This window comes from Vipera ursinii (assembly GCF_947247035.1).
Source record: "Vipera ursinii genome assembly, chromosome: 3".
Lineage (NCBI taxonomy): Eukaryota > Metazoa > Chordata > Lepidosauria > Squamata > Viperidae > Vipera > Vipera ursinii.
The window spans coordinates 167720459-167739551 of NC_139516.1; the positions used below are offsets into that span (position 1 = coordinate 167720459).

Consider the following 19093-nt stretch of genomic DNA (forward strand, 5'->3'; position numbering starts at 1 on the left):
GTTTTGGATCTTAACTGAGTGAGCTGTCCAAGTTATTCTCTAAGAAGGGTGGGTGTCATAGGTTATTTTGTAATATATTAATTTTTTTAATATGGTCACCTTAGTATTCGGTAAACAGTGTGTTGTCTGGGTTTACATTTAAAAAACATTTGCTAACCATTGGTTTCTATGATCTATAATCCACATAATAGCTTTACTTGATTTCCTCTTATTCCCATAATGTTCTCTTTTACCAACCTTAATACAATTCTTATTGTTTTGATAGATAACAACTGAATATATTTTTTTCTAATATTTCCGCTAATATCACATCAATATAATATTTCTTTCCTATCTAGTCATTCTGGTTGCCTCATCATAGATCCCGTTTATAGTTCTTGTTTACATTTCCCCCCCCCAATATTCAAGACATTCTTACTGGTTAAGATTTTCTCAAAGTTTATTACATTTAGATATTTGATTCTATTTTTTCTCATGTAAACCACCCCGTAACTTTTACCTTACTTAAGGAATAAATAAGACTAAAAAAAGAGAAAAAAAGAACAAGAGTAAAGGGGGATAAAAAGATAGCATACTACCGAAAGTCCATGTTTCCCCTAAGCAAATACATATTTATTTCCAAAAATTTTCCATCCTTTTTTTTACCATAATTAAGAATATATTTAATCTTTAAATATTCAATTTAATAAATCTAGTCATCTGGTCTTTTATCTCTTATTCAAAACATTTTTTTTTCAATCCATTGTAATTTTCTTAAAATCAATCACATGTAAATACCTAAAATATGTCCTTATATATAAGCCATTCTAACTCTTTTATATTACTCATGTCAAGAAATAAGAAAAGAGAAGTACTATGTTATTTGAGGGACTCCTCCCTCTTAAAGTAAAATTCATATTCAAAATCTTTCAATTACTTTAACCATAATCAAACAGGTATTTCTTTTTTAAATACCGTATTCTCTCTGATAAATCCCATCATCTATTTTCTTAATTTTCACTTTGGCCTTCTTCTTTTGCCCAATATCTTTAATCAATATATTCTGCTGAATCAAAGAGTCTTTCCATATTCTTGTAGGTGTCACTATAGATATAAAAAATAAGTCAAGTACAATATCTTTGGAAGAGGCATTTGCTTTTTCATGTTTGTTGAAAATCTTTTTTTCTCTGTATCTCTTATCATTTTTTGCCTCTCCAGTTCGAGTGGTGTTCCTGACATCTCCAATCCATTTTAACCAGTCTTTTTTCTTATCCTCAAATTTGTCTTGTGGTCTTAAAGTATAAGTTGCCTTTTCCAAAACTAATATTTCTTCTAAATTTTTTTCAATTTGGGTTAAATCATACTTCTTTGTTGTGTTAAGTTCCATCTTTGAGTCTCTATCCTCGAATTTGTGTTCAGTTATCTGTTTTATCTGCTCCTTTATTGTTATTTCCTGGGATTTTTTTGGTTGTAAAGTTAAATTGGAGATGAATTGGTTTATGTTTTCAGAGTTATTTTGGATTTCTTTGTGGTTAGAAGTCATTGTTGTTTGAATTAGTTGCAGCATCTCATATGTCTCCTCTTGAAAGGTATTTATTTTTTCGTGATAAGTTCTTTCTCCAAGTCTCTGATTTTCCATAGTGGTCAAGAATCTAGGTTTTCTTTTCTCTGCAAATAGCTTTAGAGTCACAGTTTAGTAAATATTTATAATCCAAAAAGGTTCAAAAAGATTTCCTGAAGTTTATAATCTTCTCTGTCTGCAACCCAAATTGTTTTCTTTTTTGGTCACAGCTGTTCTCTATTGTTATAGCTTTGAAGGTCACAAGCACAAATTAGTTTTTTCCAGATTTTGCCAAGTCCTTTATAAAAGCCATAGCTGTCTTAGTCTTTATCCACCACTAGATGTCGGCACCAATTTATTTTTCAAACTATCAAAATAAAAGTTTTTATTTATTTAATTGAATTTCTATACCGCCCTTCTCCCAAAATTGCGTTTAAAATGAGAATCCTAACCATTCAACAATTGCAAACATCCAAATTTAAGTTTTATATTCATTTCATTTCTGTATGTTTTGGTCCTCTATAAAAGGTTTAATTCACCGCTTCCGTTAGTAAAACGGTGGGGCAAAAATCCCCTTCCTTCACGTTTGGAGGTTTTTTGCTTCTTGGGAATTTTTTTTCCAGGAATGTTAATAATTGGGATAGAGAAAATCAATGATCTTACCCAGATTCAAACGCGCTGTTTACAATCAGCTTAAAATAGTGCTTGTAGCTTGGGCTAGTTGGTTAGGCCGTCTCTGCATGGTCCGTGGGACTTGCTTCTTTGTCGCCTCTTCGGGGCGACTTCTGGCCCATTTAGGGTCCCCTAACAGGAAGAAATTCAGCCAAAGTGCACGGAGCCCCGAAATCCCTTGGCTGCTGCACTACTGCGCAAGACCGGAAGTCGCCATAGGTTATTTTGGTTGGGCACAAATAGTATAGGTATGCCTTCACTAGACACCTCTGTTCATTAACACATCAGGATTTAATAAGTACAATGTCAAACAGGACAAAAACTGTGTCTGTATTTTTAATTACTGAAATTAACAGAATATGGCACTAGCTTCTACAGCTACTGCTTCTCTCCTTTTCCAAACCAGAAGGCCTGATTTCTGCATTCTTATTAACTTTATCCTATAAATGACCTTGCAAGGAGAGTGATTCTAGAGGCTAAGTGAAACAATGTCTATTTTCTGAAGCTGTAGGCTAGGTTTTATTAATGTAACGTCTAAGATCTTTGAAGTTGTGACTTTACCAGGAAAATCACAATCTCCCAAACCTTTATTCATAATGGGTATGACTTCCAGGGGGAACAGGATGCCTGCTGTGCTAATTATTTCAATTATCAGCTAGTACTAAAATACGTAATGGATTTTCTCTGCCTCAACAGGTAAAAGGCATGACATTATGGAAGTTAATTCTGATGTTCTGAACTTGATCTCCCATGCTACACAGGAGAGATTAAGAGGACTTCTAGAAAAACTAACTTTAATTGCTCAACATCGTATAAGGACCTATAAGGTAAAAATAATGATTGCCAAGTTTCAATTTCTCCTTTTAAAATAACGGTACCCTGGAATGATTCATCTTAATTTATCCTGAAGAATTTATGCTCACAGGACCTGGATTATATACACTGTGCAAAATCTTGATAAAACAAGCTGTATTCATAGATGGGAAGGAGCCAAAAGCCTTGTAGCCTTCTGTAGACTCCTGATTCTTTTGCTTTTATTTGTAGGGAGAGAAAAGTGCATTAACCATTGTAATCACTAAGGACGGCATGTTTTGCTTGGATAAAGTCTGGCAATGTAGAAATTAAGTATAGTCTTATGGAAGTTTAAATATGTAAATGTATTTTTTCCCTTTTGGTTAAGTAAAACATTCATTTTTGTTTAAGTATTATTCCATACAGTTATTTGGGAATTTTTGATTAAGATAAAGATAGGCAGCCTGCAGCCTTCGGAATCCATAGGAGTTGGGCACCAATGCATTTAAATAATAAATAAATAAATAGCCTTCATATAATTTTAAATTCATTTGCAGTAGATTAAAATCTCTGACAAACTGTATTCTGTCCTTTCCCTTTAATAGACAGAGAAAGGTACACACAGCCACTTAACAGCCATTCATTTAGCGATCATTCTAAGTTACAATGGCACTAGAAAAACAGTCTCTGCTCTTATTACCATTGTACCATTCCTATGATCATGTAATCAAAATCCATGCACCTAACTAGCATGTTTTTATGATGTGTGTATCATTCCGGGGTCATGTGATCAACCTTTGCATTTTTCCCAACTGGCTTCGGAGAAGCAAAGTCAATGGGAGAAACTGGATTCCCCTAATGTTAAGTATGATTTACTTAACAACGGCAGTAATTCACTTAAGAACCATGGCAAAAAAGAAAAAAAAAGGTTGCAACTGCTTTTGCTTAGCAACTGAAATTCTGGACCTCATTGTGGTCATAAGTGAAAAACTCCCTCCATTAATCAGACACTCATAATTAATCAGCTCCATAACTTTTTCCTACGGAGTTTACCTCTGCCTTTTTACATTTGACTTATTTTGGAGTTAGACATTTAAAATCATGTGTTTGAGAATTTTTACTATCAGGAAGCATACTATCACAAGAATGCTTTTCAGGAAAAAAAAATTCAGCAGTAATGTAAACTTTATCAGAAAACAATTTTTTTGGTATTTATTTTTATTTATTTATTTATTTATTTATTTAATTTTATTTAATTTATATACCGCCCTTCTCCCGAAGGACTCAGGGCGGTGTACAGGGCAATGCAATAAAATACAATGTACAAAAATTAAAAAAATTAAATACTATAGCCCTATTCAATAAAATTAATACAAAACTATAAAATACCCCTAAATCTTAACTGCAACTGCCTTTATTTATTAAAAAAAAATCCAATGAGCCCAGTTAGAACAAAGAGACTGCAGAACTGTCTTTGAAGTTTCTCCCAGGGATTTTCCCAGGAATGGCTCTACTTGCAAATGAAAGACAACTTCTATTCGGGTGCCACAAAGGGATATGCAAGTGAATAAAAAATTGAGTTCATTATGAGAAAAAGGGCATTTGGACTTTAAATGCTTCCAGAAAGGAAACACAGTTAGCTAAGTGACATGTCAAATATGTAGGTCTTTATCTCTAAAAGGTTCTTGTTTTCTATGATTGACAAATCACTGTATTCTATGTTATTTTGTAATTAAATAGATCCTTAGGTTGAAATCAGAATTTTGTTGCGCATGTAACAAATTATGCTCTTTTTCTTTAAGGGGAATGACGAGTACATTTTATCTAATGATACGCGGTCTCAGCTTCAGTTTCTTGAACAATTGGATCAGGTTGAGAAACGGAGGAAAGATGAAGAAGAAAAAGAACAGTTGCTCCGGGCAGCCAAGGTGAGAGAATTCAGAAGGCAAGGAATCGCAGTGGAAATCATTTTTTCCTCTTTGTTTTCTTGTTGGAATTATTTTACTTCTTATCTTTCTATGTTAAGGAATTAATTTTTAAAACTTGCTGCAGAAAGGATGATATATTAAGCCTGTTCTATGTAGTAAATACCAGTATCTAGGCAGGTCCCCCTCTCCTGTCGCCATGTAGGGGCAAGGCTTTTTTTGTCATAGAACGCTCAGAACGGAGTTCCGGCACCTTTTTTGGATGGAACCTTGTAGTGTAGGCAAGGTGGGTTGTATGACATGTGTGAGTTCCGGCACCTTTTTCTTTTACAAAAAAAGCACTGTGTAGGGGTAATTTCTGGAGTTCCCCCTGGAAGGAGGAGGAGTCTCCTTAAGACTTCCTAATTAATGAAAAGTATAAACTATAAAAGTAGTCCTCGACTTATGACAGTTCATTTAAAGTTACAACATTATTGAAAAAAATGACATATGACTGTTTTTCACACAACCATTGCAGCATCCCCATGGTCACGTGACACGATCAAAATTCAGATGCTTGGCAACTGACTCATATTTATGATGGTTGCAGCATCCTGGGATCATGTGATCATCTTTTGCGACCTGACAAGCAAAGCCAATGGGTAAACCAGACTCATTTAACAACCCGGTTACTAACTTAACCATTGCAATGATTCACTTAACAACTGTGGCAAGAAAGGTTGTAAAATGGAGCAAAACTCACTTAGCAAATATCTCGCTTAGCAACATAAATTTTGGCTCAATTGTGGTCATAGGTTGAGGACTACCTTACAAGAAAACTGAAGTTAGCTTCTCTAAAAAGAGGCAAGAGCATGTAAATAGAGTGGGGGGCGGGGGTCCCAGGAAGTAGGTTATTGTTAAAGCAAACTGTGGTTCAGCCTCCAGAAAATAGCCAGTGGAACAATTGTTCTTAGTTCTGGAAGCATTGAGTTGGATGGAAGTTTGATGGTGGATGGAACTCATGGTACCGATAGGCACAAGTTGAAATTAACAGCTTCCACTTAGCTAATGGGATAGGTTCCCTTCTGCACAGGATCATAGTGTTGTGATTCAGGGTCAGCCTGTGGGTTCGGCAGTTGGGTCGGACGACTCAGAGGAGGAGGGGGGTGTTGAAGACCTTGCTGAGGGGGTTGAAGATCTTGCTAATGATAGCCCTCAGGCAGGCCCCTCCCACTTGGTCACCATGGAGACCAGCTGTGTGAGCCTGACAGTGTGAATGAAGATGACCCACAGCTGGCCCTGTTCAAGGACGCCCGACGCAGGAGGCAGTCAATTAGGAGTAAACAGAGGAAGGCAATGGGGCTTCTCGGAAGGAGGCAGAGAGAAGCCACGCCCTGAACTCTATATAAGGGGAATGTCTGGGAGGGCTGGTTTGCTGAAGGCAACCGCTCGGATGGTTCATGTTTCTTTAAGCTTCTGTTTCTTGGTTCGTGTCTTGTTTGTTTTTGTTGCAATAAATTTGGCAGGCGTAATTCCAGCCTCTTGCCGTTTGTGGAGGGGTTGTCCCTGCCTCTTCTGCAGGGCCGGTAGCAGGCTGGTACAGAACACATAGTCTCACTTCCTTCCCATGTAATATTCCAATCTTACAGGTGTCAGTGGCTATCTGGCCTTTAGCCAGTATTTGCAGACTTACTGAAAACATCTGCTGGCTGATCATCTTTATTGACCTCTTGGCAGATACATTTTAACCGATTATCACAACCCGTATAAATGGCTCTATTTCTAAATCTACCTCATTCTGAAAAAAGGGAGTTTAAAATTAGCCCCCCTAAGGCAGTCTGCTGTATTATTCCAGCAGAACATGGGGTTAGAGCATTCTTTTTTTTCCCTTCTGCCTTTCTTTTCCTTTTCTCTCCCCAAGTGTCTGCTCCTGACATGAACATCATCATGCCTACGCTGGACCTGACTGACAACGTTAGCATCATTTTTAGTTCAAGCTTCCTCTGGGCTACAAGCAAGGCAACCGTCCCTGATGAAAGGATGTTTGGGCACACAGGGGTGGGGGAGAGCCAAGGCAGTCTGGCTTGCGGCATGAAGCCCCTAGAGCTAAGATTTCCAATCAGAACAAAAAAAATGTAGCTGATTAAATATTTAAAGATAATGTTTGTATTTTGGGTAACTTCCATTACATTTCATTTTCTGCCTCTCCCTCTCTCTCTCTCCCTCCCTCCCTCCCTCTCTCCTTTTTTAATAGAGCCGTTGCAATAAAGAAGATCCAGAGCAGCTGCGTTTAAAGCAGAAAGCCAAAGAAGTACGACTTTCAGGTTATCAGGTTTGGCTTTGTGTTGGGAGGAAAGGTTGGCAGGCCTCCCCTGGCAATTAGGTCAGGGTTTATTTTGCTGTTGCATACCATTTGTGGAGGCCTTGGGGAAGGACAGGAACTGCTGCAGGCAAGGGCAACGCTTCAAATGAGGCCAGTGAATTTATCAGCTCTCAACACTTTACTTTCATAGTTCACAAATAACTATTTCTAAGCAGAGCTCAACTCCGGCAATGTGCTGGATAGGAATATAATGTGGGATTAGGAGGGGGAAGAAAAGACACTTTAAGATTTAGCATCTGGGACTGTACAATAGCCTACATTTTTCCAGGGTAATTGTTCGTTTTGTAAATCTGATACTGCTTATAATTCTTTGGCTGGGAGGTGGTACTGGGATTTAGTTTTAAATGGAAAACGCCTCTGGCTTTTAATTTTCTGGGCCCAGCAGTTTTCTGTTCTGGAATGGAGCCCTTGTTTCACACAGTTCATGTTTAGCTGCAGGGGTTTTAGTTTATAGCTTAGACTGGTTAAGCTGTTACTCCCAGAGGCCTCTGCATAGCAACTGCAGAAATCAACAAATAAGTTCATTTATGTCTGCTGCAGCCTCCTCTCAGTAGCTGACTTTTTACATTTCCCAATATCCATTTCCTGACTTTTTTAGCCGGAGAGAAAAAAGCTCCACTAATTGGAGCTTATTTTAATTGAGCCTTAATATTGGATCTCGCTGGAGTTGCCCCCAGAGCTACTGGGAACAGAATTAAATGAAAATACCTAAGGTTGAAAACTGTGTGAGTGAGAATTTTTTTTTTCTTAACTTGACCTACAGATTCTTTTCCTCCATTGAATAAATCAAGCCTGTTCACATTTCTGATTAAGGATCTGACAGAAAACAATAATAAAGACAATTGAGGTGGGAGATGTGTGATACTGAGCTTAAGAAATTGGTTTCTATAGTTACTTGAGTGATTCCGGGCCATTTTTAAAAAGGATTTTTGTAGTAAATGAGTGATTTTTCTGAACAACCTTTTTCTTAACTGTGCCTCTTGAACTATGAAATTTGTTGTTGCTTAACTTGCTACGGTTGGCTTCTAGATGCCAATAGTAGCAGCAGTGGGTTATTTATGGATGCTTTAAAAGCCCTTATTGCTTGGATTAATGTAAGAGGTGAGCCAAAATAAATAGCAATCCAGTAAAATGGTCTGAAAATCAATGCATCAGTTTCCAGCCAAAGCAAAGAAAGGCTCCTAGATGAGAAGAAGTGAAGAAGTAAAGGTGCATGCCATTCTTTCATGTCAAAAGGGCTGCTGCACATTGCCACCTTTAACAAAAGCGACCTGGTCTTTGCGTCTCATTGGTCTCCATTAGGACCTGCACAACATTCTGTGCGGGCAGCATTTGGCTTCCCTTGTTTGTTTCGGAACAAAGGGGTGGTGTGTGAACTGCTGGAAGTCTATAGGCTGGAATTAGAAGGAAATGTAGGGCATTTCAGGATAAAAAAAACACCTCAGGCCAGATTGTGTCACTATAGAGTATGTGCATGTTACCATACATGCTTGTTCATATTGGTCCCTCTTAAAAATATTCCTGGCAGTGTACTTGACATATGTTTTATTGCAGTAAACGTAGGTCAGGGATCTCCAAACTTGGCAACTTTTTGTGGACTTCAACTCCCAGAATTCCTCAGCCAGCCAGCTTTGGAGACCCCTTGTTTTATATGATAAATTAGTATGATGAGCATTGCTGGATCAATGTACTGTTTTGTACAAAAATACATCTCCCCATTTGTATGAGTTTACAGCCAGAATCCATGATAAGGGAAATCAGGAGGAGGCACCAATGCATAATGTACTTATATCTAAGCATCTGTAACTAGCAGGGCATAAGGGCACTAGGGGGGTTGATCAAAGGCTAGAATGGGCAACTCAGCACAGAACAGGTTATACTAATTTATTTGAAAAATAACATCTTACTGAAAAGGATGGTGGAATATTTGAAGAAAGAAAATGATCCTGTAGTGTCAGATATTGCTTATACAGTTGGTAATGTGCACGTAAACCAAAGGGCATGAGTGTAGCACCTCGTCTCTTCTAGAATAAAATTGCTGAATGAAATAAAGATAAAGATTTCCCCTGTCCAATCATGCCTGACTTGAGGGTGCAATGCTCATCTCCATTTCTCAGCTGAGGGAGCCAGTTTTGTCCAAAGACACTTCTGTACATCTGGAGATACTAGGTTGGGGAAGGCTGCATATCAAGACACTATTTCTAGATGTGATTAATTGTTCTATGACAGAATTAATTACTATGAAGCTGACATAAGAGCAGTGACCATGATTTTGATACCAGAAAATTTCAAAAATCTAGTTCAAGATATAAATATAGCTAAACCACTTGGGAGTAATACTTGCACTAGCACTGAGCTTTAACTTTAATGTAATTGGAAAGGTGCCTAGAAGGTTCAAAATGCACATCTTGCATTTCAAAATGTAAGAATTTTTAAATGAAATCATTATAATTACAGAAAAGTGAAAGTGCTTCATACATGCAGAAGTTCTGCATACAAAGTTGCACTTAGCAATAGCAATTAGATTTATATACCGCTTCATAGTGCTTTATAGCACTCTCTAAGCCATTTACAGAGTCAGCATATTGTCCCCAACAATCTGGGCCCTCATTTTACTGACCTTGGAAGGATGGAAGGCTGAGTCAACCTTGAGCCAGTGAGAATCAAACTCATGGCAGTGGGCAATGAATTAGCCTGCAATACTGCATTCTAACCATTGCGCCACCACAACTCCTGCATATGTAAGGAACCTGCAAGTTTTATTAAAAGCTTCCACAATACAATACAATAGGGAATTTAAAAAAATGTCACAAATTAGAAGGATGATTAACTAATCCAAGAAATGCTAAGATATGTCAATACTAATGTCATCAAGTATAATAATTGGAAAGTTACTTTAAAATATATAGAGAGAGATGAACAAATATTTTGGGAAAACTAGTACAAATTGACATGAGGAAGGGAACCAAAAGAGGACATGCATTTTAAGAGAAACAGGACCAAGAAGTCACATCGGACTTTTGGGTATCAAAGGAAACAGGAAGATTGACATGTCCATCTGTTAGTTCCATTAGTTGTTACATGTTTGGCTTTTATTGCTGCTCTGCCCTTTTAGTTTAAACTTTGTAGTTTATGTTTTTAGCCACTTGGAGGAACATACGGGCTATATATTCTCCAACATATTCCTCTCCAATAAATCATGAATGCCACTGTTTTTTTAACTATAAGATGCTTGATATACCCTTTTTAATAGTTATTTCAGGCCCATCATAGAAAGCAGACGTACAACATTTCAGTGCTAAGAGAACATTGGTTGTTTTATGTTGTATGCAGAAGGATGAGATCCTTGCAGAAGGATGAGAAGGCATGGACGGACCTTGGCTGCTTTCTGATAATGCAGAAAGCCACAAGAGAGTTGTCAGGCTTCCCCAGCTTTTATCAGCTTTGGTCCCCTATGTTTGGTCTAGTTAGTAGTTAAGATGATGAACTAATCTTAGCCAAGGCCAATAAGCTCTATGTAATAATTTTAGTCTTGCCTTAGGCATGAAAACTAACTAGATGACTTAGGGCGGGTCAGCCATTTTCAGTGCTAGGAGAAAGGGCAATAAAAACTTTTGCCAAGAACACTTAATGGATTCGCTGTATAGTCACCAGGAGTCAAGGCTGATTCAAAGACAATCCCTCCAACCCAAGACATTTCAATATTTTAAGGAAGCAACAGACTAACATTCTAGAATTGGACCATCATTGTTAGGTATAATACATTAGCTTCTCTATTTTACTGTATGAAAAAAAATGATCATTTTTGTTGTTGCACTTATAAACAACCCTTTGCAGAAATACTTCTTTAATAAATGTCTTCTATTTTCTGTTTCCTTGTCCCTAGTTTTCTATGGAAGCTTTTAGAATCAGCTTTCTCAGTCTGGGTATATACTCTTCAAATGGGTGGACTTCAACGTGCCAAACTTTAGGAAGGCTGTTCTAAATTATCAGCATCCAATCAAATAGGATACATGAGATGTGCTATGCTGCTCATATTTTTAGAGATAATTTAAGTAGTCTTGTTTTTCAGGAACCTGTACATGAAATTAGATAAACTCAGTTGAACATTGCTACATATTAGACAGTTTTTACATTTCTATATCTACAAATTCTGATAGTAGATTTTAGTTACCATCACCTGACATAATGATTATGTTATTAGATTTTTTGTCTGTGGATCACCCGTGTTTATGGAGTGGAAAAACTGTTGATTGCAAGAAAGACCATGTACTTTCTTGTATTCATCATCAATAGGACAGGCAGATTAAGCAAAACCTCCTCATTACAGGACAGGTAAGTTTATAAATTAGATTTCCCAGACAATACATTTTAATGGTAGCAGTAACCAATTATCAGGAGTTGATGATTATATATTTCTTCTTCTCTGGGAGAAAATGAACGTATTTTTAGCTCATCTTTGGATGATGGAAAAGTGCTATAGTTTTTCCAAGATAGCAAGCAGCACCTATATTCAACTCTCCATCAGATGGCACTGCCCTTTCACTTGCTTGAACCAGTTTTCTTAATCTGTGTGGTTCCATACTTTACTTGCAAATCACACATTAAAGTATAAGAAGCCTTTGTGCTGTGAACTCTAAAAATGTTAATGCATGTGTTAAATGATATTAAAAAGATCACTTCTATAATGTGGATGTTTATTGCCTCTCTTTGAGCCCCTATGCATATCCTACTCTCCAAGTTCATACTTTCCTTTATTATATTCATGTCTCCATTAAGTAGCAATAGATAACAGTTTCCTACACATTCTTATTACCACAGTCACTCTGTTTCTTTCATGTTTAGCCGCTGTCTTCACTGGGATAAGCACACTTCAACCTTGTAGGATTCAGTTTCTTATGTTCTTCAGAGTCTGAGGTTACTTGAATATATTGTCTTTGGAGATGCTCTGCTATTTTCCACAATATGACCTGTTTACTTCCTCTGAGTTGCAAAATGCTTGTTCCTGTATTGGTGCTATTGCATCTTGATAGATGCTATTCCCATCTTGATAGATAATCAATTATTTTCTTGAGCATCAGTCAGGCTCTTTTGAATCTTTTTAGAATGCAGACAATGATAGTGTGAAATTATAGGTGTTCCATCAAACAGCTAATACTAAAAATGTTTGAAAATATATGAATAAAAATACAATTAAAATCAAAACAATTTTTATTTTTATATCTATTTCAATCTATCTGTATCAATCATAAATGCTAATATAAGTTAAAATGTTGCTTTAAAGTTTTACTCTTCTTTAGTGGTTTGGAAATTTTACCTGTTTTTTTGGGGTAGATTTAGAAATGTAGTTAAAATATTAGGTGATGTAAGCATGCTACAGTAGGGGAGGATGCTTAAGAAGGACAAAGAATACTGTTAGATACATTTGTAAGACAAGAAAAGTTATAAAACTAAAGATAGATAAACTGAGTGTAGGGGAAGAGTTTAGCAGCTGGCCATGGCTGAAAGACTCCTGAAAGACTACAGTATTAGGGTTTGAGGTCATAGTATAGTTAGTAGGGATTCTGCCTAGTAAAGTTGGTGCTGACATATGCCATGATTGCTAATTCCACCTGGTAAATGGATGAATACGTGATGATAGGTAAATAGTGTAAACACCTTGAGTTTAAAGGGCAGATGGACTAATCATTTTACTTGTCCAACATTAGGCTTGTGAGTGAAAAACAATAAAGATTCCCTTAGATGTAAAAGAATCATTCAAGTGTTACTGAACATTGTAGGGTGTTCTATATTCTCGCACAGGATAAAGCTTACTTTGGAGAACAATGTAATATTCAGTTAGTTTAGTTTATTAGTTTAGTTTTATTAAATTTTTATACCGCCCTTCTCCCGAAGGACTCAGGGCGGTGAACAGGGCATATAATAAAAATACAAAACTACAAAAGTTAAAATAGAATTAAATTAATGCCCAAGATAAAACAATAAAATATACAAATATTTAAAACCCAAATTAACTCCCCATCAGGCCAGGCCAGCTTGTTCAAATAGGTGGGTCTTTAACCCGCGCCGGAAGGAGCGGAGATCTGGTGCCATCCGGAGCTCAACCGGCAGTTGATTCCACAAAGCCGGGGCGCCCACAGAGAAGGCCCTCCCCCTGGGGGCCACCAGCCGGCATTCTCTGACCGGAGGCACCCTGAGGAGGCCCTCTCTGTGGGAACGTACAGGGCGGAGGGGAGTTGACGCCGGCAGCAGGTGATCCCCGAGGTATTCCGGACCCATGCAATGTAAGGACTTAAAAACCATCACTAAGACCTTGAACCTCACCCGGAAGACAACTGGTAACCAATGCAGCTCGCGGAGCAAAGGTGTAACATGGGAGTACCGGGAAACTCCCAAGACAACTCTCGCGGCCGCATTCTGTACCAGTTGGAGCCTCCGAGTGGTCTTCAAGGGAAGCCCCATGTAGAGAGCATTACAGTAGTCTACGGTCACGAGCGCATGAGTGACCGTACACAGGGCATCCCGGTCCAGATAGGGCCGCAACTGGCGCACCAGGCGAACCTGGGCGAAAGCCCCCCTAGTCACAGCTGCTACATGATCTTCCAGGGTAAGTCGTGAATCTAGGAGGACTCCCAAGTTGCGAGCCCTATCCACGGGGGGTAACAGCTCACCCCCCATAGAAAGGGATGGAACATTTTGAATGTCCCGGGATGCCGGAATGTACAGCCAGTCAGTCTTGTCAGGGTTGAGTTGAAGTCTGTTCCTCCCCATCCAGACCCGAACCGCCTCCAGGCAACGGGACATCACAGCGAGGGCATCACTGGGGTGGTTTGGGGTCGAAATAAAAAGTTGGGTATCATCAGCATATTGATGATACCCAACTCCAAAACCACAAATGATCTCACCCAGCGGTTTCATGTAGATGTTGAACAGGAGAGGCGAGAGAACCGACCCCTGAGGAACTCCACAAACGAGAGACCTAGGGGCCGATCTCTGCCCCCCTGCCAACACCGACTGCGAACGTCCCAGGAGATAGGAGGAGAACCACCGAAGAACCGTGCCTCCCACTCCCAATCCCCTGAGACGCCGCAGCAGGATACCATGGTCGATGGTATCGAAAGCCGCTGAGAGGTCTAATAGGACTAGGACAGAGGAACATCCCCTATCCCGAGCCCTCCAGAGATCATTCACCAGAGTGACCAATGCCGTCTCCGTGCTGTACCCGGGCCTGAAACCCGATTGGTACGGATCCAGATAATCCGCTTCATCCAGGACCAGAGGGAGCTGATGCGCCACCACACTCTCAACAACCTTCGCAAGAAAGCGAAGGTTGGAGACTGGACGAAAGTTGTTCAACACAGCTGGGTCCAAGGCTGGCTTCTTGAGGAGGGGTCTCACCACCGCCTCCTTCAAGACGGTGGGGAAATTACCCTCACTCAAAGAAGCAGATATCACCGCCTGGAACCAGCCTCGTGTCCTCTCCCTAGCTGCATAAACCAGCCAGGAAGGGCATGGGTCCAATAAACATGTGGTGGAGCTCAGCCTCCCCATAATCCTGTCCACTTCATCAGGGGTCACAGAATCAAACTCCTCCCAGATAACATTGACAAGACCGCCCGTGTCCTGATCGTCAGACTCTGCCCAGCTGGAGTCCAAACCGGTCCGAATCCGAGCGATTTTATCCGACAGATGCTGACCAAACTCCTCGGCACGACCCTGCAAGGGATCCCCCCTCACCTCCTGATTAAGAAGTGAGCGAGTCACCCTAAACAGGGCGGCCGGGCGGTTATCTGCGGACGCGATGAGGGTGGAGAAGTAATTACACCTCGCCACCCTCATCGCAGCGAGATAAGACCTAATATAGGTTCTTAACCGCAACCGGTCGGATTCGGATCGGCTGGACCTCCAGCATCTCTCTAGGCCCCGTTTCCGACGCTTCATCTCCCGGAGCTCCGCGGAGAACCATGGAGCTCGTTGGGATCTGCACCGGGTCAGGGGCCGCAAGGGTACAACTCGGTCCAGTGCCTCAGTGGCTGCCCTTTCCCAGGCTTCCACTAAGGCATCCGCCGAGTTGTGAGCGACGGAGGCAGGTGGGGATCCCAGCGCTGCCTGGAACCCGTCAGGGTCCATTAAGCGCCTGGGGCGGTACCATCTAATTGGTTCCGTATCCCCACGGCGGGGGGTGGTAAAACGGAAGACCAGCCGCAGGAGGTGATGATCGGTCCATGACAGGGGCATGATAAATGGAGAGCCCCCACCAAGATCATCCAACCATCGTCCAGATAAAAAAACTAGGTCCAGGGTGTGGCCTCCCTCATGAGTTGGTTCAGAAATTACCTGCGTCAGGTCCATGGCCGTCATGGAAGCCATGAACTCCCGAGCTAACTCAGATGACCCTCCCAGGGATGGTAGATTGAAGTCACCCAAAACTAAAAGTTTGGGGAACTCAATCACCAAACCGGAGAGGACATCAAGTAGCTCAGGCAGGGCTGCCGCTGTGTGACTAGGCGAAACGTACACCAGCAGCAAGCCCAACTGCGCCCCCGAACCAAACCTCAAAAAGAGAGACTCACACCCGACTATCTGAGGGACGGTGGTCTCCCGCGGACATAAGGTCTCCCTGATAACTACCGCCACTCCCCCGCCCCTACCTAATGCGGCTGTCTCTAAGTTGATATTCTGCAAATAGTTCAGGATTTCAACTTCCACAGTTACCAGCCTAGTGTTTGGTCAATTGTAATCCAAAAACATCTGGAAAGCATTGGTTTGGGGAAAAGCATTCCTGAAGTGAACAAAATCATGTTTCAGTTTACCTGGCAACAAACCGTGGTTTCTATGGGTATTTTAAGCTTGCATGGATCTTAAGCAACAGGTAGATAACATTTGAACAAAAAGTAGACAGAAGTGAAGGTGATGTCAGTGAAATGTTATAAATGAGAAAAATTTCATTTGTACAAAATAAATATTTTTTCTTAAAGCAGAGCATACCAGAGTTCCTTTGATAAATTCCTTTGTGCAACTGTAGCTTGGCTGCATATGCTATCTAACTATTGGGAAGGGCTTTAAAAATATATCTCTACTTTATTTGTGCTTCAGGTCAGATTAACTAAAATGGTTATTGTGTCACCTAGAAACTACTTGATTGCTTCAAGACTAGACTTTAAAAACCCTATATATTATTATTAAAAAGGCCAGGAGCAACAAAGACCATTTTACCATTTCTGCAATGTTTTCATGGCAATTTGATCTTTACACAGGTTTTTTAAAAAAATCTTTGTACTTGGAGCTGATGGAAAAATCGAAGAAGGGAAATGGTTTTGAAACGCTTTCTCTATGGCTTCTGATTATCTTTTTTTGAGTGAATATATAAGGATGTAGCTAGAAGTATCAGTTGGCTTTGTGGGTACTTGCTTTATTTAGTTTAAGAACACATATCTTCCCCCATATACCTCTGTAACTGTTGTTTATTATTATTAATTTTGTCAGGAGATAAAGGCATATAGGTGAGGCTCACATATACACAGTTGTCATAATTTATAACAAGACAGAGTGCATTTATATATGAGAGGATAGCTATTTAAGCTTTTTATAAGCAGCCTCCAGAATGGAATCTAAGTAAATTTTTATATTTCAAAGCTGCCCTTTGCAAGAAGGGAGCTAAAATATCTGTAGCAAAACCCCAAATGACTGTAAAACCTGGTGCATAAAATATCTATTTTAAAATAATACCTCAATTGATCTGATTGCATTTAATAGTTTTGGACCACATTTCTTATATGATAAAAATCCTACTGGAATAATTTCTTAATGTATAGCAGACATGTCAAACACAAGGCCCGGGGGCCGGATCTGGCCCGTGAAGTGGTTTCATGCGGCCCGCGAAGCCATCCTGAAAACAATGAGAGAATGGCCCCCACTGCCTTGGCCCTGGCCCAGAGACCCTCCTCCTGCCAGAGACCCCCAGATCTGTCCCACTCCTGCCCAGGCCCCCATAGGCACCCTTGATGCGAATGATGTAGAGCTGGCCATGCCCACCCAGTAGGCCATATGCACTTTAGCCACGCCCACCCAGTAGGCCACACCCACCTGCCCCCCTGAGGGCAACCGCAATGCTGATGCGGCCCTCAATGAAATTGAGTTTGACACACCTGATGTATATATAGTAAAGAGGGATCTTGTAAACAGTGATTCTGACCCAATATTTTTTGTTTGTTTGTACGTTTAGGACTGATAAAACTTCCTTGCTATTTAAAGAGCAAGTAAAAGTGGGGGGGAAAGCTGATAAAGCCCAAGGGTAGCTTTCATGATATTCAGATTTATTTGTTCATAACTTTCTCTTAATCTTAGATGCAACAACTGGAATTTGCACAAATGCAGCAAAGGGAGGCTAACCGGGCAGCCCTGGAAGCTCTTGGGCCAAGAAAGAAGAGACCTCTGGATTCGTCTAGTTCTTTTTCTGGACTTGAGGTTTGTAACATTATGCTTTTTTCCCCCTCTGCTATATTATCTTCACCAGTTGAACCTTGTTTTTATTTTTTGTAAAGAGTATGGTCTGCTTAAGGAATTCTTTTATAGTAGCATTTTTTATTAGTTTCATAGGAATCATCTCTCTGTATGGTGTGGTGGTCTAGTGGTGAAGACGCTCGCCTCTTCTTGGAAGGTTGAGAGTTCAATCTTAGGTAGTGTCAGATGTTTCTCTCCAAGGGTACAAAGAAAAAATATCTGCTGTGAACTCCAACAGTGTGTCAGGAAGGGCATCCTGCTAGTAAATGCTCAACTTCATCCAGTCACCCCCAACTCTACCCCGAATTAAGGGATTACAGGATTGTAAAATGGGAAGTGTTCTTTTTTTAATAATCAGTCCTCTATTTGGCATCCGGAGAACTGGACTTGATTGTGTGGTGTTCTGTGAAGGAAGTAATCCTGCAGCAAAACATATTGTTAAGGAAAATGTATATAAACAAAGCTTATAAAAATGCTTACCTAGAATCTTCCTATAAAATTCTTATGGGGTGTTGCACTATTGGTTTCCCAGTGTGAAAAAGGGTTGGAAAAGTCCAGTAATATAGAATTATTCCCATTAAAAGCACATCTGCCCACCCTGGGAATGATCTTAGAATTTTTTTCAGCAGTAAATCTTCCGAATAATTTTGGCTGTGCTCCAAATAAATTTTCATACAATGATATCAACAGATTTGTTGTTGTTAGTTGCAAAGTTGTGTCCGACCCATTGCAACCCCGTGGACAACGTTCCTAAAGGCCTTCCTGTCCTTTACCATCTTCTGAAGTTCATTTAAGCTCACGCCTACTGCTTCAGTGACTCCATCCAGCCACCTCGTTCTCTGTCATCCCCTTCTACTCTTGCCCTCAATCTTTCCCAGCATTAGGCTCTTCTCCAGTGAGTTCTTCCTTCTCATTAGGTGGCCAAAGTATTTGAGTTTCAACTTCAGGATCTGGCCTTCTAAAGAGCAGTCAGGCTTGATCTCCTCTACATCCAGATTCAGTCACTCTGTGTGTGTGTGTGTGTGTGTGTGTGTGTGTGTGTGTGTGTGTGTAGGGGCGTATAGGGGTGTATATATATTTAGCATATTTATATGTGTATTATGCATGTGTATGGATAGATACATACTTTTCAGAGCAGGCAACAGAATTTCATTTTTAATGTGGGTCAGTGCCCTCACAGTAAAAAAATGACAATAAAGCTTACCTTACCTTACCTTATCGTCTTATCTTCCATACAAAAACTTGTATTTTCCTTCCCTCTACAATTTCCCTCTTCTGGCTGATGTTCATCCAAGAATA

The 19093-nt window shown here is 40.0% G+C and overlaps 1 protein-coding gene across 1 annotated transcript in view; it reads left to right on the forward strand.

Moving 5' to 3' along the window:
* TAF4B (TATA-box binding protein associated factor 4b) overlaps positions 1–19093 on the forward strand; it is a gene marked incomplete at its 5' end in the record, with an annotated part of 64082 nt that overhangs the window by 26210 nt on the left and 18779 nt on the right. Inside the window, 4 exons of the mRNA XM_083360312.1 lie at positions 2909–3039; positions 4807–4932; positions 7163–7219; positions 17639–17758. Coding sequence (XP_083216438.1) covers positions 2909–3039; positions 4807–4932; positions 7163–7219; positions 17639–17758 — 434 coding nt within the window. The remainder of the gene's footprint in view (positions 1–2908; positions 3040–4806; positions 4933–7162; positions 7220–17638; positions 17759–19093) is intronic.